At 42.9% G+C, this 27,253-nt stretch overlaps 2 protein-coding genes across 5 annotated transcripts; one reads left to right on the top strand and one right to left on the bottom strand.

Moving 5' to 3' along the window:
- Nucleotides 1–1,659: 1,659 nt before the first annotated feature.
- Nucleotides 1,660–20,635, bottom strand: setd2 (SET domain containing 2, histone lysine methyltransferase). 3 transcript variants are annotated; one of them, XM_041045005.1, is made up of 22 exons: nt 20,256–20,635; nt 18,609–18,730; nt 16,769–16,790; nt 12,581–16,644; nt 12,324–12,455; nt 11,858–11,986; nt 11,490–11,613; nt 11,298–11,375; nt 11,105–11,202; nt 10,793–10,925; nt 10,298–10,432; nt 10,052–10,180; nt 8,837–9,913; nt 8,671–8,719; nt 8,318–8,594; nt 7,471–8,203; nt 6,924–7,049; nt 6,002–6,138; nt 5,793–5,904; nt 4,321–4,395; nt 4,074–4,175; nt 1,660–3,427 (listed from the first exon to the last, which is right to left on the bottom strand). In XM_041045005.1, the coding sequence occupies exons 2-22, from the start codon at nt 18,635–18,637 to the stop codon at nt 3,266–3,268; spliced, it is 7,923 nt and encodes a 2,640-aa protein (XP_040900939.1). In that variant the 5' UTR covers nt 18,638–18,730; nt 20,256–20,635; the 3' UTR covers nt 1,660–3,265. The 3 variants fall into 3 exon arrangements, with proteins under 3 accessions (XP_040900939.1, XP_040900940.1, XP_040900938.1); XM_041045006.1 differs by having other exon boundaries at nt 18,621–18,730; XM_041045004.1 differs by lacking the exon at nt 18,609–18,730.
- Nucleotides 19,358–27,253, top strand: rbm12bb (RNA binding motif protein 12Bb). Of its 2 annotated transcripts, none has more exons than XM_041045008.1 (2): nt 19,358–19,611; nt 24,870–27,253. In XM_041045008.1, the coding sequence occupies exon 2, from the start codon at nt 24,892–24,894 to the stop codon at nt 26,803–26,805; it is 1,914 nt and encodes a 637-aa protein (XP_040900942.1). In that variant the 5' UTR covers nt 19,358–19,611; nt 24,870–24,891; the 3' UTR covers nt 26,806–27,253. The 2 variants fall into 2 exon arrangements, with proteins under 2 accessions (XP_040900942.1, XP_040900941.1); XM_041045007.1 differs by lacking the exon at nt 19,358–19,611 and adding an exon at nt 22,991–23,204.

The raw sequence follows: 27,253 nt of genomic DNA, 5'->3' as shown, positions 1-27,253 counted from the left end.
TTAAACAGAAAAATGAAACGAAATAAAGTTGTAGCCTCGTATTGCCGCAATAAACGGACTTGAGAGCACGGAACACACCGCAGCAGCGTTCCTAACATTAGCTGCTCCGGTTCTCTATCTGTATCACCAGCGACCATAAATCGGCAATTAAGTCATAAGCCAGCGGAAAAATATGCTAATACATGCTAATTACTGCAAACATCCAGGTAAAATAGTGAGAAATTTACTTACCGAAAAAACTGCAACACAGACTCCTTCGACGGTCGGTTAGTACAGTCTACACTACAACAAGCCATACTGTCACAAAAACCTATCCGAACATTGGCAAACAAACACGGACACTGCAGCCCCTGTCAACCGTTGGAGGTAGCTGGAGGTAGCCGGAGGCCTCTGGATGTAGCCGCCTAGCCCAGCCGATGCTTTAGCAACGAGCTAACTGTCAGTGCCTGTCTACGGGCTGTCACTCAACGTAACCACGCCCCAATTTATTAAGCCTAAATAACACTAAAACGGTTGTGGTACAAAAAAATTCACCCCCCTCACAGTGTTCACGGAGTCGGAAACTATCAATAGAGACCAGCGGCAGCCGAGGAACTGCAGCTTTTTGAACGCGTAAGTGATCCTCACTGCTGAAACCTACAACTCCCCCCTTGTAATGGATAAATGGTGAAATTTTAGCTGAAATTAATTGACAGACAGCTTCATTATTTTGATGAATACAATTTTTATTCTTTGGTTTCTTTTGGTCATACCTCCCATTGTTTATGTAATTTGGATACTGTACTGATCTGCCTTTGTAGTTACAGAAACATGAAATGTTGGAAATATGGAAATCTGAAAACGATGGCTGAACTGGTCTACAACCACAGTTCTACAGACATGTCTGTCACTTAGAGTGAAGTGTAAAACCCACTTCATGGACTGCACAATGAAGAAATTTGGATACATTTGGAATATACTACCCCTTATCAAGGGATTTAGTGTATAAGAACATTTCCTATCCAAAACCCTGAGGGAAATCAGTTAAGGGGTATTTAATAATTTCAGGGTGAAATGAAAATAAAAGCTTCGTCCAAAATATTCTGGAGGAAAGTTTCCTCTTTCTGAGGTGCAATCTGATTCCTGCTCCCACTCTGCTCTGCTCTGAACTCAGATCTGTTAATGATCTCTTTGCCTTCAGTTTTAAGTGGGAGCAGGCATCTTGCATGGCCTAGGGCAGCGTTACATGCCGTCACACACTCCAGACGGGACTGCTTAACTGCGGTCTGGAGCACACAGGCATTGGACTGCGGAATGTGCATACACTGAGAGGGGGGTTGGGACCGAGGAGAAAGGGGAAACACAGCAGCGCCTCTCTCCACTCGTCACGGGTCTCCATATTTAGAGTGCACTTAACGTCTCTAATGAAGGCAGTCGATCACTTTGATTTCCTTTACGGGGGCCAAACATCTGGCTCAACACTGCAAGTATGTGCTGCAGTGGCATTCGTGCCATGTGCACCCCTTATTAGAGGAGTGAGCCAATCTAAAATGGGATTGGGTGTGCACTCGGCAGTTAATCATGCAATAGAGGTCAGTCACATTTGCTTAGATCTGTTCAAGTCTATTTAACTGACACCCAAGAGAGAAGCAATTCAACGGCGCGGCAGGGAAACGGATATAATTTTACAAAAAAAGTTTATTATCTTTTAAAATGTTTGTACACTCAGTATGACAATGTGCTTACACAATAGTTACAGTAGAGTAGGGTGAAACTTACTTTGTACATAGAAAAATAATAACAAAAATAAAAGAAGAAAGAAAACACATGAAATCTCCCCCACCACTGAAATAAAATAGAGGCTGTGAGTCAGTGGGGTCCTAAGTCTGACAGACTGATGTGGTAACTGCATCAGGAGGGCTGAGCTGGTGAGGATGGGTGGGCTCACTGTGCTCCCTGACCCTAGTTTCCTGTGTACAGCTTTGGTAACTTTACACATTATTTACACTTTCAATCATGAAATGACAGTCCTTTTACAAAGTGTCTGCTTATTTAAACATTCCCAAAACTATTATTCAAAATATTCACATATAAAGCAATATACATATGTAGGAACTTTGTTTAATGCAATTTAATAGGCTGCAACAAATCTGTAACCTAATGATAATGAGAACTACCTTTACCACTGTAAAACGCTTGGAAATTAATGTGTTGACATAATGGAGGAACGAGGCCGACCTAAGTGTCTCATCTAATGTCTAGCCGGGACCAATGATGATTTAAAAAAACAGAAACACACAAGATGTTTAGAACCTGTTAAAACCGCAATGCTACAACCTTCATTTTCAGCGTTATTCCTGTGAGAGGAGGGATCAAGTTGGGAAAAGAGCGGGACAGGAAATCAGGAAAAGCTGACACACAGCTGAACAGCACATCAAACATAGCATTCAAACCCTGCTCCCGTTATTATACATAAATCGATAAAAGACGTAGAAACATTAATCTCTAACCCTTTCACCAACCTGCTAGTCACCGGCTAATCCCTAAGTGTATCATGAGTAAAAGCTCATCCCCCAGAAAGGGGCATATTACTTGAAGCAGGAGACATGAAAAATGTAGGAATTTCCATAAGGATACCACTCTGACCTCAGCCTACATCATGCATTCATAAAACAACAGAAGCTCCAAAGTCTTGTGGTTAAGAAGGCAGGGTTTGAGGAGTGGAAGCTTGGACCTCCACAGCCCAGTTAAAAGCAGCACCAGATACAGAGTCAGAGGTGGGGGGCTGGACTGTTCTGTCATTGATCCATTTTTTTAACAGTGGAAAGTAACAAAGAAATTTGAACTATATGTTACCAAAGCTGATTCCATTGAATAATCCTCCTTCAGGGCTAGAGGAATTTAAAAAGTGGAATTGAGGTGATCATCTTGGGAACATTTAAGAGCCACGAATGGGAAAAAAAAAACATTGCTAAAAATCAAACAGTCAGTGAGAACATTAGTCTCTGTAGCACCCCTCAGTGTCATCCTGAACACTGCACCTGGAGTCTCGGGTCGTTCAGCCCGACTCGAGTCTCTGACGGTCTCTAGAACAGGGCTCCTCCACGATCCACGGGGCCTGGAGAGCTCCTTCGGCAGCAGTGCAATTATTAGTCATAAATACAGGTAAGAAACTACTTCACGGTTCAGGCTGGCCAATTTCATACATGAAGGAGTGAGCGGAAAGGCAGATCTGTGCTTCTCCTGCTGTGACGCAGAGTGAGTGTAACACATGTGGCCTCAGAGACTAGTAGACCTCTGTGTCCTCCTTGGGCTTGTACACAGAGCCAAATCTCTGCATGTATTTCTTGATGTACTCCTTGGTCTTGTGCTTCACATTCTCGTTACACTCAAGGTCCTCTGGATTCTTGCAAGCTTTCAGCTCCTTATTCATAACTCCGTGAGTTAGCTAGAAGATTGAGCAGAGATGAGGAAAGAGTTAGACATGTTTCTTGTCACCAGACTACAGTAAATGATATAATTACAATGTATATCTAAGTTGTGGTAGAGTGGTTGGATGGTTAATTCTCTTTTAGTGACTTTGCCCTTTATAATTTGAGACGATAAAACGCAATCTCTAAATGAGTGAACCCCAGCTCGTCTTTCTGTTTATTGTGCCCATGTCCTCAGAGTCCTGGCATGTCCGAGTGGCACTCCAGTGCAAACCACTCCCCACACACACAATCCACGGATCCACTGGGAGTCATAGAAAAAAAGAATGCTGCCCTTTGAAGAAAGGCTGGTTGCAAAGAGCTTTTTAGAAAGGAATGAGTAAAACAAAAGAAAGGCAGATAATAGTTTACATGTACAATATGCTCTCAGTCTCTTGCAGAGGCAGAATACAAAAACATTTGGCTGGAGAAAGAAACCGTGGGAGCTCAACTATTTAGCTCTGGTTTGAGGGAAACTTTGAAAACTTTTCCTTTTATGTTAAAAGCTGACCAATACTTTCATTGTGCTCTGACCACACAGAGGCCAGTGGAAGGCTGAAAGCTTTCTCAGGGATTAATGGAAATACTAACCGCTTGTCTAAACCTCTTATTGTTTAATCGTACCTTTCTAGCCAGGTGTTTGAAGTCATCTGTGTTGCTGATGCGTCCCAATTTGCAGTCTGGCTTCCGATAAGGATTTAAACATTGCACGATGAACTGGGACATCTGTGTAACACACACAAAAAAGGACAGGTAAAGACAAAGGCTAATTAAAACGTGTGTGGGCTGATACAGAACATTCAGTTTAACATAGTCCAAAGTGTGAAAATGTGAAGTTAAATACCATAGTTGCAAACATGTTCTGGCTCACCTCTTTGCGAAATGTCTCTTTACTCTTTTTAGCCAGTTCACTCGAAGTGTCAGCTTCAGCTGTCTTTGTGGAGAACTGAAACAACACATTAGCAGAGAGGAATGATTTAATTAAAATGCTTGTTTGCAAACAAACATAATTTGTTTCCCATTAAACCCCTGGCTTTGAAAGTGTAACTTGTCACAAACAAAAGTCCCATCCAATTCTACTTCTCTCATCAGACTTTTTCTTAGCTGTGGTGGAAGACAGCATTACCGTGTCACACGCAGACATAATCCAGCAGAGTAATTTTCTGCAATTATACCCACAAGTGAGGCCCCACCTGTGCACCAGCTCAATCAAACATGGCAACTGGCTGCAAAACAGTAGCTATCAAGGTCAGTGGGGCATCAAACAGCACCTGCTCACCAAGCTACTTGACAGAAAGCAGGGATATCCTGCCAGGATGCTGCCTCTCTGGTCTCAGCCTTCAACAACAAAGGCAAACAGGCAACAGCTGACTAGCTTCACCCACAACAAAGTGGTGAGGATCTAAAGCAGGCACACAGGACTCACACACACACACACACACACACACACACACACACACACATACACACAGTGCCAGGGACTAAAAAAAAAAGAGAAACAGTGAAACCGAACGGTGTACAAGTGCAGGGCATGTGCCATAGTTTCAAAGGCAGGACATGGACACCAGCACTGTTTAAACACATGTTGGGAAATGGTCCATGACCTTGTTGCTGTTCTTGGCCAGGGAACTTTGCATAAAGATGTGGATTTCTCCATTTCAAGTTAAAAAAACAAAACAAAAAAAAACGGTTACATCTTTAAAATCATTAAAAGAGACAAAGGGGACACTTGCGTAGTTAAGAAACCGCAAATAAATGAATGCTAGGTCTTCCAGATGGTTTTCATTATCCTCAAAGTTAGGATAAAAATGAAGAGGGAAAACAAACGAGGCAGAGGAAGAGGAGATGAGCAAAGCCACCCCTCCCTGTGCAGCCTTGAGGCTAAGGGACAGACAACTGAGCAGGGGGTGGGGTGAGTGGCATCTCTTTTCAAATCTCAAGTCTCCATGTAGATTCTGATGTAGCCATTTTGCGAGGAGGAGTCATTGTCGAGAATGTAACACTCGCTGAATATGGTGTCGTGCTGATGGTTTTTCCTTTTTTTTTTCGCCCCCTTGAGACACAGCTGAAAGCAATCACTGGTGCTGCATCTTCAATTACCTCAAGGAACAAACACTATAATCATGTTTCGCATCCAAGCGCAAACTTTCTGGGAACCCAACAAAAAAGTGAAGATGATTCTTCCTCATTGTCAAATGAAGGGACATAGTTTTCTCTTCACTATTTTGCGTCTATCAAAAACATAAATAAATAAAAAAAAAAAAAAAAAAATTCTAGCGCACAACTACTCCAAACATTTCACTTGTGATAAGACACAGAAAACCGTCTATGCTAAAAGCTCACCTTGGAAGGATTCTCATCATAGGTAGGTGTTCCCAGGTCCATCTCAGATTCATGGTCCACACTAGTGTTGTCACTACTTCCTTCCCAGGTCGGAGGGTCCCACTGTGTTTGCCTGATGCGCAAAGGGAAGTAATGTGACACAGAAATATACATGCAGGGGCTTTCTAGAAGCACAAACACACATCAGATATACACACTGCTGTACCAACCTTGTAATGACATGGTAGTAGTAGATCTTGCCTTCAGGGTCCCGAGCCACTTTCCAGTTGGGAGGTAGGACGATAGTTTTGGGTTTGGGGGGAGAGGGAGGAGGCAGGTCTATCACATTGTTGGGTACAATCATTTCCTAGATAGAAGAAGAAGCAGCACAAAAGAAGTATCAGCAGCAAATCCATGTAGCTTCACTTTTATGTACCAACAATTTCTTTTAGGTTTTTGTTAGGAGAAGAAAATTCATAGGCCACATGCTTGATGATCGTTGATTAAAGTCATATGTGTCATTCTGATTGTTATTTACAAATGGGCCCACTGAGCCCTTTCTTTTATTTGTTCCATCTTTAGTCACTTCTCAAAAGGCCCCTTGTCATTGTATGAGACAGATCTTGGACCAGCACAGCTCTGAATGGTTGCATAATTCAGATGTGTACTACCCCCTTGTGGCCACAGAGAGAAAGAGGGCCACCTCAAAACCTCATGTAGCAAAGTCTGGGATTTGTAAAGATGTCAAAGATCCTTTGAAACTGTGACCTCAACTTGTTAGAAAATTGTTGCAATTGTAAAACAGTTCATCTTTAATACAACTCCATGCTGCACAAAAACATAAACCCCCATGTCACGTTTTGATAAAACCATCACAGATTTTTAAGCAATCCTACCCCTCTGTCCCTCTTACCAAATCAAAACTACTTTACTCTCCTTATATAATATCCTGGAATATTGGGAACAATTTTGAAATATCCCTCACTGTGCCCCGTTGCCACATTATCCTGTTTCAACTGGAAATACATCAGATTACAAAAGGAAAGACACAATTTTATAGGGCCTTTAAACATCAGAAAGTATTAGAGAGTGGAAGCAGATTTCTCTTCGCTCCAGACATTTTAGAAACCGGATGGAACATGTGTTTGTTACCTGTTGCACAGTTTGGGATGTGACAATGGTGGTGACTGTGCCTCCCTGCTGCACCACCACTCCCTGTTGATGGCCAGGATACACAGGCTGGCTGTGTAGGTAGCTGGCTGTGGGTTCACTGTATGCCTTCAGAAACACAAAGTACAATCAGATCAGACATGTCCTCTAGACATTCCAGAAATCTGCTAAGTAGAGTTAAGCATGTACTGCACTGCATTTGAGTGTAGCATTCAATAAAAATTAAATATATGTTGTGGAGTCAAAATTTGAAGCATTGCACTATTGCTGAGATAATCCTCTTATCCCCCAACAACATTTTATTATTGTTTTAGATATTGTAAAGGACATTGTCTAATTAATGCTAAATATTCTGGTAAAAAACAAAACAAAACTCACAACACAAAAAAAATCATCAGCCAAAACTCGATTTGAAGTTGAAGGGTAATAAAATTTCACTAAATAAGAGGTATTCTTGACATTAACTGTAAAAATAAATACCAAAATAGCAAAATACCAGAGGGTATTACCCCCAGAGGAGGGACCCTACCTGTATAACTGGAGTGTTAGTCTGAGGGTAAGCGGTTGGGATACTGTAGATGGTTTGGCATGGCTGGCCCTGGTAATAGATGGCTGTCTGTGTCTGGGCCTGTGCCGGAGCTGTGGCATACTGCTGTGCTGGCTGGGTCTGCACAGTCACTGCCTGCTGAGTGGTGGGGTCCCAAAGAGTGGTGTAGCTCTGCTGGCTCTGTACCTGAGGGGCCGTCTGGGCTGGCACAGAGAGGACAGCTACACCTGTGTCCTGGGTTGCTACAGTTGGCTGGACATACTGCTGGGGGTTTCCAGTGGCAAGGTTGGTGGTGGTGATGTGCTGAGAGAGACTAGAAACTGGAGTGGCTTGGGAAGTGGAAGATGGAGAGGGCAGTCCCATGTCTGAGACAAGACGCTGAGGAGGAGTCTGTTCGTAGGTCAGGGTGGGTTCAACTGAAGGGGTAGGGAGCAGTACTTTGCCTGCATTGGGGTTGGAGGGATCCACAAAGGTCTGGATGGGATATCCAGGGGGGTAGGTGATGAAGCCAGGGCTGGAGGCATAGGCCAGAGCAGGGTCATAAGCCATAGTTTGAAGCTGCTGCTGCTGTTGCTGTTGAAGCTGCTGTTGTTTCTGGGCTTCCCTCTGAGCAACCTCCTGCTCAAACAGCTTTCTGCGCTCCTCTGTGGACAGCTTGTTGCGCTCCTTGCCACCAACTCCCCTTGGTGTCTTGTTGTTGTTAGATGGGTCAAACCTTAAAAATTCAGAGAACAAGACTGTTGAATGCCAAAACTTCACTATGGTATGTTTATTCACTGCACTTGGAAACCATTCCACAATGTCTCCCCCCACTGATGAGAATTCTTACCGTTCCTCAGTGCGCCGGCTGCTCCTTTCATAGGATGAGGGTGGTGGAGATGCAGAGCGTCTCCTCCGTCTCTCTGTGCTGCGGGGAGTTTTGTCAGAGACTCGGTCACGGTCCCGATCACGATCTCTGTCTCTCTCCCTGTCCCAGTCTCGATCTCTGTCTCTGTCATAATCTCTGTCTCTGTCACGTTCCCTCTCCTTCTCTCGCTCCCTTTCACGTTCTCGGCTACCAGAGGTGGTGCGTGGTGTCAAAGCTGTGTCTCGATCTCGGCTGCGATCTGTGAGAAAATCTAATGAGTCAAGACAATACTGAAAAAAATAGCTATGCCAAAAATCAGCATCAGACTAACTTACCATTTGCTTCCTTTTCCACCTGACTCTTCTTTGGTATTCTGTAAACCTCCTGAAAGGACAAACACAACTTTGACTTCAAACTTCACAATACAAAAAGACCCATAACAATCACAAACAGAAAAGAGGTGATACTTCACATTTTTGTACATGTTTGACAACATCTCACCTTTAGATCCTTCCAGCTCTCCAGAAGCCTGGCAGCCATGCCACTGATGTCCAAAGCAGTGAGCTGGGGCTCCTGACTCCTCTCACTCTCCACATCTGAGACACCCTCCTCTTCATCCTGAGAAGGAGTTCCTATCACTGATGGGTCCACAGGGGCCGGTGTGACCTCAGAGGGCATACTGGCTTCTGCGTTCTCAGAGCTTGGGGGAGCATCAGCGGTAGATTCACCAGGCTGCACCTCACTGCCAAGAGGAGCTTTGTCAGTCTCTTGTGTCTCTGCCTGGGCCTCCATCTCCTCTGAGGGCTGCTCAGGTGGAGGATCAGCAACATCTGTTTGGACGGACTGACTCTCTGGCTCAAGATCTTTTACAGCAGACTGGTCACTTTCCTGTTCAGCCTTTTCTGTCACTGCCAGACTGATCTGCTCCTCCCCACTCTCCTGTTCCTCACTAATCTCCTTTGGCTCCTCAAGTTCTTCCTTCAGACCCTCACTTGTGTCCTCTTTCATCTCAGTGTCTTTCTTCTCCAAATCCAACTCCATTTTATCTTTTGCCTCCTCAGTCTGAGGTTGGTGCTGACTGCTTGAACTCATCGCTGCCTCTTCCTGTTTCTCCTCTGTCTTGACCTCTTTCTCTGACTCTTCCATTGTATCTTTTGTTGGATCTGCAGCCTCACACAGTGGGTCTGCCTTCACCTGTTTTCCATCAGGAAGTCCTGCATGTGAGGATTCATCTTCTTCCTCATCATCGTCCTCCTCCTCCTCCTCCTTCCCGTCAGATGCTTTGCTTGCGTCAGAGAGTGCGCTGTCCAGGCTGTTTTCACTGATGATTTTAAGGCGGCGGTACACAGCAGGTTTGGAGGTGTCACCATCCAACTCTGGTCCCAGTTTGGTGGAGGAACCATCAGGAGTGTTGAGGGGTGTTTGAGCACGGGAGGTGTTCTCACTGGAGTAGCCATCCATCTCGGCAGGCTGAGGGAGAATCTTTGTTTGGGCCCATCGCTGAATGAAGGTCAGGACTCTGCTCTCCTCCAACATGTTCTTAGTTGAGATGGGAAGCACCGCCAGGGTCTTCATAATCTATAAACAAAATATATTATCAGTGATCAAAAATATCTGTATATATGACCTTACAGGGTTTAAGGATTTTAAAATTAAAATAGAGGAATGTGACCAACATTATGGGCGCTTTAATGCAAAATCAAAGACATATCTCACCTCTAACTGCAGCTTGATGTTATTGGCACTGTTGCCTTTAGCTTCAGAAAGCTCCACCATGAAGATCCACAGCAAAGACAATCCGTGATGGTCCAGGAACTGCTTCAGGCATGATGGATTTTGAGTATCCTGTGCAACAGAAACATTGCAAATGATAAGACCAACTGTTACCCAACATTATAACCAAGCAACAGGAAAGCAGACAAACTATTTTGTGAAACTAGTCATGAATCACTCAAATCATACTTGTATGAGCTTGAGACAGATGAGTTTCTGCTCCATGGTTTCCACTCGGACCATTAGTCTGCAGAGAGACACCACCTGTTTCTCATCATACAGGCCTTCCCCATTCTCCAGTAATGCCTCCAGTTCCTCATCAACCTGTGGAAGGACAGCATGAGGCTATTAGTGACAATTCTGTTTGTCACGACTGCTTGAGGGGACATTTGTATTGATATAATTTACTACTACTAACATCATTATGACAAATAAGCAATGGTAATGGTATGTTGAAGAAGCTGATTCATAAAGTGTTATTGTGATTAGCCAGGTTTAACTACATTACCATCATTTGAAGTCAGGTGACAACCAATGACAATTACACGATTACAATGACCAGTTAATGAGGAATTACAAACACCATCGCCACTACACAACTGTGGAGCAATTTTTTTCCTTTGCAAATAATTGTTCTCCAGAGGCATGTCAGACAGAGAGACTTTCAAATATGACTGAACTGACCGTGGTGAGAGCGCTCTTTCGACTGCGGTCTTTCTTCATCTTCCCTCCAGCTGCTCGAACACTAACTCTGTTCTCTCCACCCAGGAAGCCTCTGCAGCTGGGTGCACCACAGAAGCATTTCTGTGCTTCTTTGCTGAAAGGTTAAATAAAACAAAGGCACCAAAATAAAACCACCAGTTTAAAGGTAAAATAACCACTTTTTAAGACCCTAAACATGTCAACATGCAGTATGTATCTACAGGTGATAATTGTTTTTACTCTGCAACAAAGTGTGGGAGTGTGGGAAAAACAATAACTGCAGAGAAACAGTACCCATATCTCTGGAACTGGTAGTCAAATGTCAGTTCAGTTCCAGCAGTGACAGCCTTGGTGGTGAAGAATCCAACTCTAAGCTGGCCATTGACAGTCCACTGAAATGGGATCAAAATTATCATTAGGTAATTCAGTTTTAAGCAGGGTAACCTGTAAAAAAGGATGATCGAAGCACTTTCTTTTACTACTCTACCTTTTGGGTCTCACAGTTGGGCTCGCAGCTATGGTTCATAAACCGAGAGCAATTACCCTTCAGCGTCGCATCAATGATCTGAAGAGGCATAATGCAATGTCAAGTATTTCTGCCAACCACTTTACCTGAACCATTAAACAAGATTGCAGTTTAAATATAAACCTTAATTGAATGGGTCATATCATTTCTTACCTCATTATTTTTTAGAGACATGAAGTAGTAATGAATGTTTTTATTGCGAGCATATTCTTTCACTCTTGTTTTAAATTCCTTGTGGTCTAACACCTCCCCGCAGTATTCCAGAACAAAGGTGTTTCTGAAATAGCAACAAAAACAAACAAGTCCATAAGATTTAAGAACATTAACTTGAGTAAATATTTCATTTCGGAATACAATTGTTTTTTTTTTTAATGTCCAAAAGGTAAAACAACACAAGCACCATTATTGTGTGGCCTAATCTCATTCAACAGGATAGGCAGCCCAACAAATAATAGCTACGTTTGGGAACCTTTTATGTAAAATGGTAGAAAAACATTTTACTGAAAACTTAAGAAGCTTACGGAGTCAAATCTTTAGCCGCCCGTAGTCCCCAGCCTTTGTCTTCTGTCAGGATAACGTCAAAGTCTGCATGTTGTTTCATTTGAAAGCGTCGATTAGAGCAGTAGACTCCATTTAAGCACCGTGATGAGCTGGAAAGAATTTTAAAAAATACAAAAAAGTAAGAAAATGTTAGGGTCAGGCTCCTACATGTTTTTGGCACATCCAGTTTAACTGCTGACAGAAGTGGCAGAATTTTGATGGTAAACAGAATGATTTATCCCAACTCTTGTCCAGTGTTGCTAGTTTTCTTATTGCTAAATCAACAATTATAATATGTCTGGGTGTTGAAAATTAGATAAAATAGAATTTGAACTGTTTACAGCTATCTCTACTACCTGTGTAAATCCCTTTAATGATTTCCAGATTTTTATAACCAAGGAACCCGATTAATCGTTGTTATAGCTTTATCAATAATAATCAACTTACCACTCAATCATCAGCAGCCTGTTTAAACAGTCCTCCCCGCATGCTAATACTCCCCTTGAGCGCTCCTCTCTGGGAAGCACCGGGCACTCACACTGCATCCTCTTGATATCTCGATGAGATTTGCTCTTCTTTCTGCAAGTAACATTTAAAAACTTTCAAAGCTCAAACCAGAAAGTACTTAAAACATTTTATTAGGAGGTTATTCACGGTTTGAACAAATTTAGATTTTGTGTCCATCGCGAAGGACACCACCTTACCTCTCAGTCAAGTACAGGTTCTCCTCAATCAAGTCAAAGTAAGGGGGCATCTTTTTAGACTTGGCCAGATCTTTCCATCGATTAGCGTCTTGAAAGTCCTGCAGAGTGAGTGATGGACGGTGCACCTCAGCTTTGACAGGCGTTTCCTTAGAGATGTCAGTATCTCCCTGGCGCTCCCTTTTCCCCGCAGGCCCGGCCTCTGCCTCATTGTCTGAATCTGACTCAATTTCTGGACGCCTTTTCTTAGGGGGACCCCTGCCTCTGTGGGGTCTAAAACTGTCATCTCTAGGGGGGTCAGGCACAACAGAGCCCCTGCTGTTGCTGCTTATTTCATGACCTTGTACAAAGCTTGATGACCCTGCAGTGTTAGGTCCACTCCATTCAACAGCTGTTTTACTAAGATTTGACAGTTTATCCCCACTGTAGTCATCATGGTCATTAGTTAGAGAATCAGGATGGATTTCACATGTAGGATCCTGATAATGTTCATGTGCATGGAGGTAGGGTTTTCTGCTAGTCTGCATGTTTGGGGATTGATGGCTCCAGGAGGCATTACTCTGCCTGTGCTCCGGTCCCTTAGGAGAGGCTCCTGTCTGTTTAGTGTTTGGTAACTGTGGCCCGTGACTGCTATCAGGCTGCTGGTACGTACTACTTGGCTGCTCTGGTTGCGATAAATCCCAACCCAGGACAAATCCATTCTTGTCACTGACATTGTCAGGATTTGAGAAATCACCATGTTGGTAATGGGAGTACATCCGTTCACCTCTGCTGCTTACAGTAAGCTGTTTGTGCCCTTGTTCACACTGTCTGGAATTATCAAGGCTGTGGGCAGGATCTGTGGCACTTCCATGGACACTGGTATGTCCAGCCATGTAAGGCTGGGCACTGACGGTGCTGGAACCATCGGAGTGGCTGGTGCTATCAATCATATTGCTCTGGGACTGACATAGCATACTGCTATTGGATGAGTCACTTACAACAGCACATGGACCACTCGTCACCCCAAATGCAGAAGGACTCCCCTGTCTTTGATGAGACCTAACTTGATTTGGGACTTCATGGGTATTCATGTCACCTGTTATATTAGAATTGCGCAGTTCTGAAATATTCATAGGACTGCAGGAGTCTCCAGTGTCCTCTGCATCCATTGTTAGGGAAGAATTCTTTGGCACCACCACCACAGAGTGCAATCGTTTTATAGCCTCACCACAATCAGAGTCATACTCTGAGTTGTCACTATCACTGGCCTCGCTCTGTCCTCCTAATGAATCCTGATGAAGTGATGTTCTCTTGCTGAACTTGCTTTTGTGATCACTGTCCTTTGATTTTTCATCATGATCATTTCCATTCCAACTCTTAATCTTTTCAGCTGCATCAAACTGCGATGCATCCTTTGTATGCGGAGGCTCATCCGTGTTTGTCTTTTGAGAAACAGTCAGTGTTAAGTCACAGTGGTCAATGCTGGTGCTTGCTTGTGAAGGCTCACTTTGGTCTTTGCGTTTATCGGTCATGGGTGTGCTGTCTGAGCCGACCTCCTGCTTAGAGATCTCAGTCTTCTTTACCAGTGTGGAATGTGATTCAGCCTCTTGTTGAATATTATCTTGAATGTCAGAGTCTTGTTGGCTATTGTCTTTAGAAAACTCTATTTTCTTGACAGAGACCACTTTTTTAACAGTAGGCTTACTCTCTGCAATAAGTGTCCTCTGTGAATTATCACTCTCTGAAGTGTCCTGACCGACAATATCCCACCGGGACTTTTTGGTGGTACCGCTGTTCTTTTTAACAGCATCCATAGTTAGCTGGTTCTCAGATTCAAGACATGATGACTCCAATTTGAGAGGCACACTTGTGTCAGACTGCTTATTGACTTTATTGAGCTCAACAGTCTCTGGTTTAGTGTTCTGCTGGACATCATGTGTGACAGGTATATCCGCTGTATTGGATAAGGACTCGGACTCTGGTGAACAGTCAATGATTTTCTTGTCCTGGTTGCACACTATACTGTCATTACTACTGCATGAATTTAAGACAGCTGCATCTGAGTTCACATGTGGTCGATTATTAGAAGAAAGGCTATCCTTCACATTGGTCAAGTTTTCCAGGGCGGCATTTACATGCTTTAGGCTTTCACTTGAGGTTATAGCTGAGGTATTTTTATTCTCAACTTCAAGACCTGATATTGTTTCTTTTGCTCTTTTGGATGATGATTCTTGTAAACCCTTTTCAGTACATGAAACCATCTCCCAAGCACCCTGACTACTAAGTTCATTTCCATCTTGATGGGAATCTGATGTTTCTTTTTCACTCCGAGAACAAATTTCTGCGTTGGTTGCACCTGATGGCACTTTGCTGGAGCTGTGAAACACGTCACCTGATTGTCTATCATGTCCAGTGGTTTTCACAGAAGATCTAGACGGAGTTATTTGCTTCGAGTCTGGCCGACTGGTTTTCTTCAGAGAGTTTTTACTCTTCTCATCTGTGCCAGAGCTTTTGTCAGAGCCCTGTGATTTTCCCTTATGATCTACCTCAGAGTCACTGGAGCTGCTTTTTTGGCATTTTTCATTAGTTTGAGAAAGGGTATGCACACTGGAAGAAGAGGATTTGCTGTTGGTCTCTGACTTGTGATGGGTGCTTGATTTACGATAATTGGAGTCCAAATCAGGAGAGCACTTGCGCTGCGAATCAGAGTCTGATAATCGTTTTGAAGTCCTTTCAGACTTTGATGATTGTGTTCTTTTATCTAATTCTGAAGAGTGAGGAGAATCTACAGATTTAGAGCCTTTCTCAGATTTTGAGTAAGAAGAGGATTTTGACTCTTTATGAGAGCTTGAATGGACAGATGATCTACTTGAGTCACTTGTCCTAGTCCTTGTCTTCCTATGGTCATCCTCTGAGTCAGAACTGTCCCGAGTTCTGTCAGTGCGAGATCGAGAACGTCTTCTCTCTCTACGTGGGGAACTCCTGTGTGATCTCCGGTCAGAATCATGATAGTATGACCTTTCTGAGCGTGATCCTCTGTCACCTCTGGACCGCTCTGATCTGGAGTGAGATGAACTTGTTCGAGATCCTCTTGATCGAGACCGTGATCTAGACCTGGACCTTCTGCGATCTTTGTCTGATCGAGCCGAGCGTGATGATGTGTGTCTAGAATCACGGTCTGTTTTGGAGTAACTAGAAGACCTTTCATGATTCTCTGACCGCTTAGAGGAACTTTTTTCCTTTTCCTCCACATGTGAACCAGAGGAAGACTTTTTAACCTCTTTGCTTCTGCTCTCAGAGTTTATTTTACTTTTGGAGTCACCTGTTTTGTGACTGGAAGACATCTGGACCGAATCTCCATCAGATTCTGAGCCAGGGGGAGCACTATCAGACTGGGACCTGGTTTTCCTTTTGTTTACCTTATTATCCTGCTCAGTACTACCTGAGGTCTCTCCATCTTTTCTTGAGGAAGCAGCGGGCTTCTTGATGCTCAGGGCCACTCTTGTCTCAGAGACTTCGATGTGAGCATTCTCAGATGGGCAGACACTGGTGACATTCTGAGGCTGGGGTGTTGGGAATTCAGTTTCACTCTTACTTGTTGACATTTGCAAAACCTGCAGCTCAGAGGAGTGCTGCTCCTCTGGCATAAAAGATGTTAGTTTCTCTTCAGCCGTCACAGAGACACTGAGAATTTGCTTCTTGAAATGCATCTTCGCTAAGTCCTGTTTCAGTTTAGTGGTTGGGGAGACTGGTGTTTGAGAAGGTGTCTCTGCTATTGATGTTGGCACCATGGGCGTCTGCTTTTGTTCAGTTTTGCTGTCTGTACTATTCCCTCCTTTGTCTGAGGGTGACTGTGACAAGGCAGCCTGGGGTTCAGCGACAGACTTGTCAGGGCTGGCAGGGATGAACAACAGGCTCTGCAGTGGCTTCTTGGTCTGTGAGAAGCTGAAGGACACTTTCTGACGACCCTGATCCTCTAGGTTGACCTTTGTCTTGGTCCCTTTAGGCAAAAAATGGTTGGACAGCATCACTCTGGGAGTTAGGCTTTTCATTAGAGCTGCCTTGGACAGGCCCTCAACCTTCACCTACAAATAAGAGGAAAACACAAATAAACTAACCTGAATTTTCTGAAAAATGTGAAATTAGACACAGTGATGGTATCATGACAAAGGCTGGTAAAATGCTCGTTAGCTTTGTGTTCAAACTTACTGAAGCACCACTCCCCTCTTCTCTGTGGTTAAGTAAGGATGCCATGGCAACATGAAAAAGACGAAAGATAGAAATCAATTTGCACAGCTCGTACAGAACTACATATAATACATAACCAAAACTCCATGGATCAAGACATTGCAGTCATGTCATAGTAGCGTGTGTCTAGGCTACTTGCACAGCTTGACACAGTGACAATGAAAGTGACAGTGACTGAAAGTAATAGATTTAAATACAGGGTGGATGATAGAAGGTACTCCTGTGCTATCAAATTTGTTGGCCAATAAATAATAGTTATACTGAATTCACCCCCAAGTTTTACACAGAGAGCGGAAGATTGGAATAGCTGAAAGGAAGAAGTAGGTGGCCACAGCAACTTCAAAACAAAATAAATGAAAAATGTCTTATTTATTTGAGCAGAAGAATTTACAAAAAAAATGCTCAGCATGGCGTTTCTCAATAACACAAAGAAACCATACAAACCCACTATGGCCACTATAAATTTGGAATGTATGTATGTGTATATATATGTATATATATATCTGTCTATGATAGATAGACTGATAGAATATACCTTGAGCAGTGTTGCACAAAAGGAAACCTGAAGGCATACAAGAGCTGAGATGACGGAGTTGACTACATAACAGCTCTATACCACTTCAGCAGTGTTTTAGGTGTTTTCCCCTTTACAACAGATCCTGAATTTTTATAGTAGAAAAAAAATTTAGGTTACGTGGAAAAAACGGAAAAAAATCTGTGTTGATGGGATAATGATGGGATGAACGTGAGTTTAACTATTTTTGCGATCATTTATGTGTCAACTACTTAATTTAATTCATATTTATCACTAACCCTAAGCAAGCAGATTTTAAGCGGACAAAAACAAAAAAACAGCAGCTAACAAACTGTAAACAAAACAAAGTATATTTTGAAGATCTATGAGGGTCCCTTAAATAAGGGTGGAAATAAACAAATTACAATTAAACAAAGAAGCCCAGAGATGTTAAGAATTCAACATGTAAAACAAGTATTAAAATAATTGGGTTTTTATCCTCTTTTTGTTCTATTAAAGTGTTCATGTTTCCTTAGGACAGGCTCAATATGGGTGCTAGGCAACAACTGGGTCATTCAATCCTTTAGGATTTAATTTTTTCCTTTTTCTGTGTGACCTTCAAAATGAGACACTTCTGCAGGGACATTCAGTAATATAGTAAGAGCTATAAGAAGCAGCCTAAAATCAAATGATTGAAGGACTGGACCTACTAAACCTAGAACTTCGACCTTTTCACTTGATGTTGCAAAAACAATTTTTTACACCACATTTAGGAATGCCATATCATATGTAATATCCAGTACTAATCATTGTGTTGGTGTAGTCATTTTGTTCATGCAAGAGTTTTAAATTATATTTCTTTGTGTTTTATTTAGAAGCATTTCTACCTTTGTATACTCCTACATAGGCACAAATGTACTGTGTACTGTTGCTGCACTGCACAAAACAGAACCTGCCATCTATACACTGGCCAGGCGGGAATAAATAAATAGGTAACGACATGTGAAGACAACGTGGTTTCTAATGTTTACGTTTAAGAAAGTCCAAAACTTGTTTTAGAGGACAGTCTTGTATTCTTAATTACCAGAAAAATGCAGTGTATTAATAATGACAGAGCCTTGAGCTTGGGATGACCTTGAACTCTAAATGTTTTAACCGTAAATAGCAGTGAGAAAGATGTGCACATACGGCATCCAAAACAAAACAGAACCAAAATTGTTTCGATATTTAGGTTAAACTACTCTAAACAAGATACACACTGTGAGTTGCATTTGTGCAGTCTAATACCTGATCTCTGACCTGAGCAGTGTGTCCATTCAGAAACTCGTCTAGGATTAGTAGGCCTGAAGAGGCTGCTGGCCAAGAATAATCCAAATCAGAGAAATGAGCCCTCCAAAGTGATGGCACACCTGACAAAAAGAAAGATAGGGTTGCAGTGAACTGAGTCTCATTTGTCCACAACAGCTTACAGCTACTCTGTTAGGAACCTTCTTAATTTTGACATCATCAGCATCTAAGGGAAGTGCAGAAATTCAATTGTTTATTTTACACACTACATAAAATGTTCAATAATATGCTTGTGGAAAACACACTGTCTATATATGTACACCATGTCAAACAGTATGCAGTGTCACATGCTTTCAGCCGTTGACTATTAACGACTTCTGCAGACGTCCCTTCCTGAGATTCTTGTTATCTATTGCTCCAATGTTACAGAGACCCTTTGCACGCCTCAGTGCAAAGGGTCTCTGTAACATTGGAGAGAGACCCTTTGCACGCCTCAGTGAGTGTGTCTGCTATAAGACAAAGATCCCCCCTTTACTCAGCTTGGTGGTACATTGCTGTCGCTTTAGCTGCATCACAACAAAAATAAAAGGTTACATTCGTCTGTGGTTTATAAATAGTACTATCATGGGCGAAGACAGATGAAAAACATGGATGCAGGTAGAGAAGAGGACATGCATCTCATTATGAGACATGTAAAGCGCAAGCAAATGGACTACAGAAAACAAAGTGTACCCGAAGAATGAAGATTTATATGAAATATAAACACGTTGACATTCTTAGGAAAACAAACTGTGACCGCTCTGAAGCAAATTAGGAAACTGACTTCAGCATGGCCTGTGCGGGAGGAGTGGATGCAGCCAAAACATGGCCTTTAAATGGATGAATCTACCCACTATGAAAACGAATAGAAGATGGGAAGCAAACCTATATATTTAATTTAACATTCTGTCAAGACGTGCTGAGAAATCTCAGTACAGCACTTATAGAAGTAGTAAGCAGGCAGGTAAGCCAAGATGAACATAGCTATTCGACTGTGACGCCGGTTTATAAAAAAAATTGTCAGCAGCAGCTAAGCTAACTTGGGCAAGCTAACACCAACAGAGAGCTTTCGTGGGCCATCTTTAAAGATAGCCTTAGCTGGTGTTGTGCTGTGTATAATTCGTGCTGTTTATGTTGACTAGTCCGTAAGTGGTATAATGTATACTAAGTGTGACGTTTAACGTGTTTTTTCGTCAGCACAGCAAAGGCGAACCACCACATTTGTTTGTAGACGGCTAGCCGAAAACTCCACTAGCGTCAGCAGCTAACGCTAGCTAGGCTAGCTAACTGTCGCCACTAGCAGCTTATGGGCTAACGCTACTTATATTTTAGTTATCGATCGCTGAGCTGTACCGAGTGTGTAAAGTCTTAGTTATTACGACTTTCTCGACTAGTGAGGAGTTGGTTACTTTTTCGATTTAATGAATAAGCAGGAAGGGTCTGCTGTTCGTTTCCGTTTTAGTATATAATGGACCCACATACTCGGGTCTGTGCACCCGGCTTTACTAGCATGCTAGCTAATGATGTTTTGTCTTGATTGTAGTAAGATGGTTTTACCAGAATTAACGTAAACCTAAGTTCAACGTCGTCGATTCACGAGATACTCACTTTACGAAGTGCTTAAGGTCACAAGGTTCCCCCATCTTCAAAATCGCTGGTAATCGTCCCTTTGTAAAACATCAAGCAACAATGTATGCCGACGTCAAATCCATACGGAGCTGTCGGAAACGATCGTTGCCTCAGTGGCTCCGCTGCTGCTCCTGCGCCCCAGCTTCAGCCTGGGTGAATGCTGGTACTATCGAGCTAGCATGAGCTCACATAGTTCGCCAAGAGTTGGAGGGGAGACCGAGAGCACAAATAGTCGCGAAAACCAAGCCTCCCCGAAAGTGTCTTAGTTTGGCCAACCTGTAAGTTACAACAACACTGACAATCTGACCCGCGGGAGGGATTGTGGACATGTCTTTGGGATACCTTTTATTCCACACTGATCCTCACAGTGTCTCTCTGGCTGTAGCTGCTGTGTTAAACAACATCACATGATGTGGGAACACAGCTGGCGCGAACCCTAGAGCGCACTGCGGGTCTGAGCTATCAACAGTGGCGGTTCTACATTGAATTACTCCCTGAGCGACACCCCCTCCGAGCCCCCCCCCCCCCCCCCCAAAAAAAGAAAAGACATTTAACACAAACAGCCATGTTTTAACAATATTTATATTATAACAATCTCCAACTCCAACACTGCCAAAACAATTTAGAAATTAAAGTTATCAGAAATTAAATAAATATACTATATATACATAAAAGTGGCAAAAATATACACAAACACACATAACAACAGCAGAGAATATAGCATTGCTGTATATTACTATGATAAAGCAGCACCGAGACCAAAGGCCACTGTCCATTACTGGATATTACTATGATAAAGCAGCACCAAGACTGAAGGCCACTGTGCATTACTGTATATTACTATGATAAAGCAGCACCGAGACCGATAGTTTCTGTGATTTAACTGCATTTATTCTCATTTAAGAGTTGGAATTTCTGAGGTGGACAGCATGCTTCATAGATCTGTTGATGAGCTGCAGCTTCACTCAGGGGACTTAAACAACTTCCCCATGGTGGCTGACACTCAAACAGAACAATGCACACAGCCAACAATTATGGACAGGTTAATAGGTGCAACAGCAAGTACTCTGGTTGACAACACAAATCCTCCTTCGTGGGCACTCTTATGCTCCTCTCTAGGGCTGGGTGACGCCCCCCGAGCAGGCTCGAGAGCCTGTGCACTCTCATCTCAGTCAAGGTGCTGTCTATACATGCATATGCTGCTGGGGTATGCTGGGAGATGGGAACGGCTCCCACACTCTCCATAAAGTCAGCCATCACTCTGAGTCAGGGTGCCGTCTATACATGTATATACTGTTGGGGCATGCTGGGAGATGGGGACGGCTCCCACACTCTCCATAAAGCCAGCCACCACCCTGAGTTAGGGTGCCGACTCAATGATATTGAGATCAGAACTCTCTGGGTACCATGCCATCGTTATGATTTCACACAGTACAAGAAATCATAACTTATGAAATGTAATTGTCTTCAAAGGATGGGGTACAGATCGCAACGGTCTCGCCTTCTTGAAAGACATAGGTATGTTTTCATGTAAATTGCATGACTTCAGAGTCAAAGTAATACGGGGCTCAGTCAAACTTGTTTACCATGACGACAGACAGATGTTGCGGATCAGAGCCCACTGGCTGCCAGCTGTTCTTTGTTGTGGAAGAGTTGGACTTTGATTGAATATTATCACTGCATTCAAAATTCTGTCAGAGTGAGAAGCGAGATCAATGCGGGTAATACACATAGACTGTATGAAACATGGACGTAGCACCCGTGACGTCGCCCATTGGTTTCAGGGAGTTGGTTTTGTGACCAAACCATGGGCATTTGAGCTGCGCCATCTTGGATTTTAGTGGGAGTGTACTTTCCATATTTGGCGAAGAGGCGGTTACTCTACGGGTCAGCCGGCCGAGAACCCGGCCACTTAGCTCGGAGCAACCGAGCTAGCCTAAGGCTAATCAGCTAGGCTAACAAGCTAAGCGGCAGCTACACACAGCTACATCCACCACACGACAGTCTCCGAGTCCGACCCGACTAGCTCGACCCCGTACGACCACGACACACAGCATACAACATAGATCATAATGTTGCTGCTGTTTTAAACATGACTGTTTCAGATAGAGAGGTTTTAGATGGAGCTGCAGGGTTTGGTGGAGTTGTGGGGGGAAATTTATTTCTAGCCTGTTATTTAACTGTGAAACAATCATTATTTCATATTGATAAAATATATTAAAAAGTAAAAAACATTATTATTATTATTATTATTATTATTATTATTATTAATGATAACAATAAAAAATAATGATGATAATAATATATTAAAATGTTTAATATTTAATATTTACCGGTTTTCACCGCTGCCTCCATCCACTATCCACTTACAGTTACAGCAGCACACAAACAGCAGCCGCTTACTGACGGAGCTAAGCCTAAATAACACTACAGTGTTCACGGAGGTGGAAACTATCAATAGAGACCAAAAACAAAAAAATGTACCAGGCTGTAAATATGTTTTTAAAGTTGGCTATTTTAACATTGGGGTCAATGGAGAATTGCTCACTTCTGGAGCCAGCCCCCAGCGGCAGCCGAGGAACTGCAGCTTTTTGAACGCGGAAGTGATCCTCACTGCTGAAACCTACAACTCCCCCCTTGGTAATACAGTGTTATCTTTTGTAGTTTGACTGAGACTGTTCACGTCACACACACTCCGGTACAGTAGGTGGCGGCACGCATCTGTCACGTTGGTTTGCGGCCCGACATTAGCAGAGAAGAAGAAGAAGAAGAAGAAGAAGAAGAAGAAGAAGAAGAAGAAGCAGCAGCAGCAGCAGCAGCAGCTTCTTCCGTCTGTTTCGAGACTGCAGTGACACGACGTTGAATTTAACTAACCCCGTTCCCTGCTTTATCCTCGATTTTATACAAGAATTTCTGGTTGTCAGTTGTGTAAGTTTTTGCCGTTCGTTAGGTGGCTATACCGTGGTGTTACTTATAAAGAATACGTTCTTATTGCCGCAGGTCAGTGTTGACTGTCAAACAAGCTAACGGGGGAGGGAGAAGCCTTGCTGGCTACGTCTAACGGTGGTTAAGCTCGACTTTTAGCTAAGCTTTGTTTGGACAAGCACGTTTGCATTGTTTGGCACCCACTTAACAAACGAACTGCGCCTGAAAAGTTAACTTGCACACACCGTTTACCGTAGTCTAAGATTATGTGTGTTTGGTCATTTAGCGCCGATTAGCGTTGCGGTTGGGTGATGAAGTACCGTTGATATTAACAGTGACAAGATAGTGATGTGTGGTGTACGGTGTTTTTGTTTAGCTGAGCTGGAGTGACACTGTTACTTAGTGAATTTTTCATGCCCGGTGGATCTAACAACAAGGATGGAGAACCTGGAGGCCTTACCACGCCCTCGACTTGCCAATCGACCATTGCTCGTTTTACCCAACTTTATGGTTTGACTGGCAGTTAGCTAATGTCAAATTTCGATGCCAGTGGAGAAGTGCGGAATGTTCAGACTGAATTTACAACAAGGAAATAAGAAGTGGTGTTAGAGGTGGTGCTGAAGAACTGCCTCTTCCAAGTCGGGATTTCAGGACTGAATTTATGATGGATCAACAACGCTCTCCCACTCCGAAGCACCTTCAAATGCAACCGAGAATACTCGTTCTACTCCAGTTTTATTGGTGACTTATTCACCTTGAAATACTACCTGGAAGGTTTTTTGAACTACCAATGTGATGCGCAACACCTGGATGCAGGATTAATACTGGTCTTTGAGGGAAAAGTCATAAACAAAATGATGGCAACTGGCAATGCTGCGGATCGTCGTTCTCTGGAAGATGACCCGTGTTAAGTCTTTTAATATTCAGAAGACGGGTTTAGTCTATTAGACTTCATTCTTCTAAATACCAATATTTATATTGGTATTTAGTTGGGATTATATGTGAGGATTTTAATAGTTACCCAAAGATTTAAGTATGATATTGTCTTACTTAAATGTGAAGGCGGCAACATTTTCTGCACGAGCGTTTAATATATTATGGATTGATTTTCATTTTCCAGTGGTGCATTTGCATAAATCATCTGGTGAAATTGACCTAGGGCAAAAAGGAAATAATTGTGGCAGATAAATAACTGTCAGGCTATTTTTAATGGTTTGTGTTTAGTGGTTCAAGCTAGCATTTTTGAATATATTTGGCAAATGCTGTGTCATTGGTGTTTTCAAAAATATCTCCATAATGATGGTAAAGTGCAGAGTCGTGTGGAACTTGATTGGATGTACTCTAAAGAAGTATTTGGTTGGAAAAGGATGTGTTGTTCATATTTTACTTCATTAATCTCTAATCTTTTTAACACAAAGGGCAGACACACAGGCAGTTGATATTGTGTGTTGAGACTTCCCACTCTAGAGTGTGAGCTGTGGTATGTTGTTGTTAACTTCAATCTGAAATTTGCAGTCTTGTCTGTTTTATGGCGGCTGTTGTGGGCTGTTGTTGACTGTCCTGGTGGCGCCTTGTCTCTGATGTCCTTTACCTCACATTACTAGGAGAATGACTGCGCTAGAGAAGCTCTTTTGGGAATAATGCTATTCTATACCCTTTTGTCTGCAGGTGCTGTTGTTTGTGCTTCAGCATGGCAGTCGTCATCCGTTTACAGGGACTGAGAATCACAGCAGGTTCTGAGGATATTCGCAAGTTCTTCACTGGTCTCAAAATCCCAGATGGAGGGGTGCATATAATTGGTGGAGAGCGAGAGGAAGCTTTCATTGTCTTTGCTTCGGATGAAGATGCAAGACGAGCCATGACACGGTCAGGGGGTTGCATTAAGGATTCACCCATTACATTGCTACTCAGTAGTAAAGCGGAGATGCAGAGCATGCTTGAGAGAAGTACAAAAAATTTGGAACTTGATCAAAGGAGGCGATTTGAGGATAATGCGGGACGTGCCAGAAGATCTTTGGGCCCTCAGGTGAGCAGGAGATCAGGTAGCAGATCGGGTCATACCCCTCCCCCCCAACACCAGAGGGCTTTAAACGGTAATGATGACTTCTTGTGTGTGTTTCTGAGAGGAATGCCCTTCTCTGTGACTGAAAAGGAAGTAAGCGATTTTTTCAGTGGTTTGCTTATTGATGAAATAATTTTGTTGAAAAATGAATATGGTGTAAACGATGGGAAAGGTCTTGTCAAATTTGCAACAAGAGAGGATGCAAGGGAAGGCCTGAAGAGGCATAGGAGATACATTGGGTCAAGGTATATTGAGGTTTCCAGGACAACAGTAAACGACTGGCATCGGGCTACTGGTAGATTACCAATGGTTGTCAACAGGGACGACAGCTTTGAAAGAGACAGATCACCTTTTCGCAATCAGAGGAATCCACGACATCATGCAAGATCACCGTCACCTTTGGCCCAGAGGCCCATTCATCCCTCTGACGGCAACTACTGTGTTTTGTTGGACAATCTATCCTATACGGTGGAAAAAGCAGACATAAAAAACTTTTTTCATCCCACAAAGCTGGAGGATGACCAGATTCTGCACTTTTTAGGCAGTGATGGGAAAAGAACTAGATCTGCATTTGTGCTGTTCAAGAATCAGCGTGACTACTGTGATGCCTTAGCTCATGAAACAAGATTACTCTCGAACCGATTGGTTCATACTCGCCCAATCACAAGAGAGGGCATGATCACCCTTTTGGAGTCTCACTGCAGGAATGTCCGAGCTTCTGGAGACTCAGAACACTTTCAGGAGCGGCCTCCATCTTACCCCAACAATCCCTATGAGTCAGAGAAAATGTGTATGTTTGTCCAGAACCTGCCATTTGATGTTAGAAAAGTTGAGATCATTGACTTCTTTTGTGGGTTTCATATCACTGAGGACAAGGTGTTCTTGCTCCTTGACCATAAAGGTGCTGGGGCGGGGAAGGCTTTGGTTCTCTTCCAGTCTGAGGCAGAGGCTATGAGGGCACTCTCGCTCAATGGACAGCGGTTTCTTGGGTCAGAAGTCATACTGAGATGCATTTCACGTTCTCAGATGAAGCAGTTGGGTGTTGATCCACCAGTGGTGCAGGAGCCACTGCCACGAGAGAAATTGTCCTCAGGCAGGAGCAGCGAGGCATCCTGTCGCCCTGGTAACACTGAGTACCGTGACTTTAGAATGCCTTGTGATGGTAATATACCTATGACTAATCCACAGGCTCAAGTCCATGGAGGTTTCGATTGTGAACCTCGTTCAGTGGGTTATTGTGCTCCACACGACAAGGGTAATGGCATTCGTGGCAACTTTGGCGCCTCATTGCTGCATTTAAATGGTCCCACCTGTGTTAAGTTAGTCAACTTACCCTTCCAAATCAGAAGTGAAGAAATCTATGACTTTTGCTATGGATATAGTATTATCCCTGGATCTGTCTCACTGCAATATGACCACCATGGCAAACCTCAAGGCTCTGCAACTGTGGTATTTGAGTCTCGTCAGGAGGCTTTAACGGCAATAGAGGAACTGAGTGGAAGGCCAATTGGTCCAAGAAAAATACAACTGCTGTTATTTTGAAAGTGACGTTGGTTTTTATGGCGCGAACATGCCCTGGTAGTGTGGTTTGGACATATACACAGTGTTGATTTAAACTTGATTGAAGTGAAACAGGTGCCTTTTCTTCCTCTTCTTGGTTAATGTGGCATGTGTTTATTGAACACAGTGATTTTAACTAGATTGTTTCTTAGATTTTGTTTTTATTGGCGTATAGTCATTTGACTAAATATGAGTTTGTGTACCGTACTCATCTTAAAGTGAAGTACTTGAGGTCTGGTTTTCTTATTGAAATATTTTTGTTTAATTCACTTTGCAACACAGTGCTGAGAAATTTGTGTACATTTCAAATTATTTGTGGTTATTATACAAAGTGTATTTTTATAATAACTTTTCTTCACAGATCTTTCAGTGTAAACAAATTGTGCTGTCTGATATGGCCCTGAAAATAAAGCGTTTTCTGTGTTCATGA

This window comes from Toxotes jaculatrix, chromosome 8 (genome assembly GCF_017976425.1).
Source record: "Toxotes jaculatrix isolate fToxJac2 chromosome 8, fToxJac2.pri, whole genome shotgun sequence".
In the NCBI taxonomy this organism is placed as follows: domain Eukaryota; kingdom Metazoa; phylum Chordata; class Actinopteri; family Toxotidae; genus Toxotes; species Toxotes jaculatrix.
Note: the sequence above shows the minus strand (reverse complement) of the source record. Positions and strands in the feature narration are given on the sequence as shown.

Excerpts from the sequence above, each read along its gene's own strand:
- setd2 (XM_041045004.1), bottom strand. The coding sequence starts at position 20,290 with ATGGGGGAACCTTGTGACCTTAAGCACTTCGTAAA. Across the intron at positions 10,926-11,104 it reads TACCAGTTCCAGAGATATGG|CAAAGAAGCACAGAAATGCT; the intron begins GTACTGTTTCTC and ends TTAACCTTTCAG. Across the intron at positions 4,396-5,792 it reads ATGATGAGAATCCTTCCAAG|TTCTCCACAAAGACAGCTGA; the intron begins GTGAGCTTTTAG and ends GTGTTGTTTCAG.
- rbm12bb (XM_041045008.1), top strand. The coding sequence starts at position 24,892 with ATGGCAGTCGTCATCCGTTTACAGGGACTGAGAATCACAGCAGGTTCT.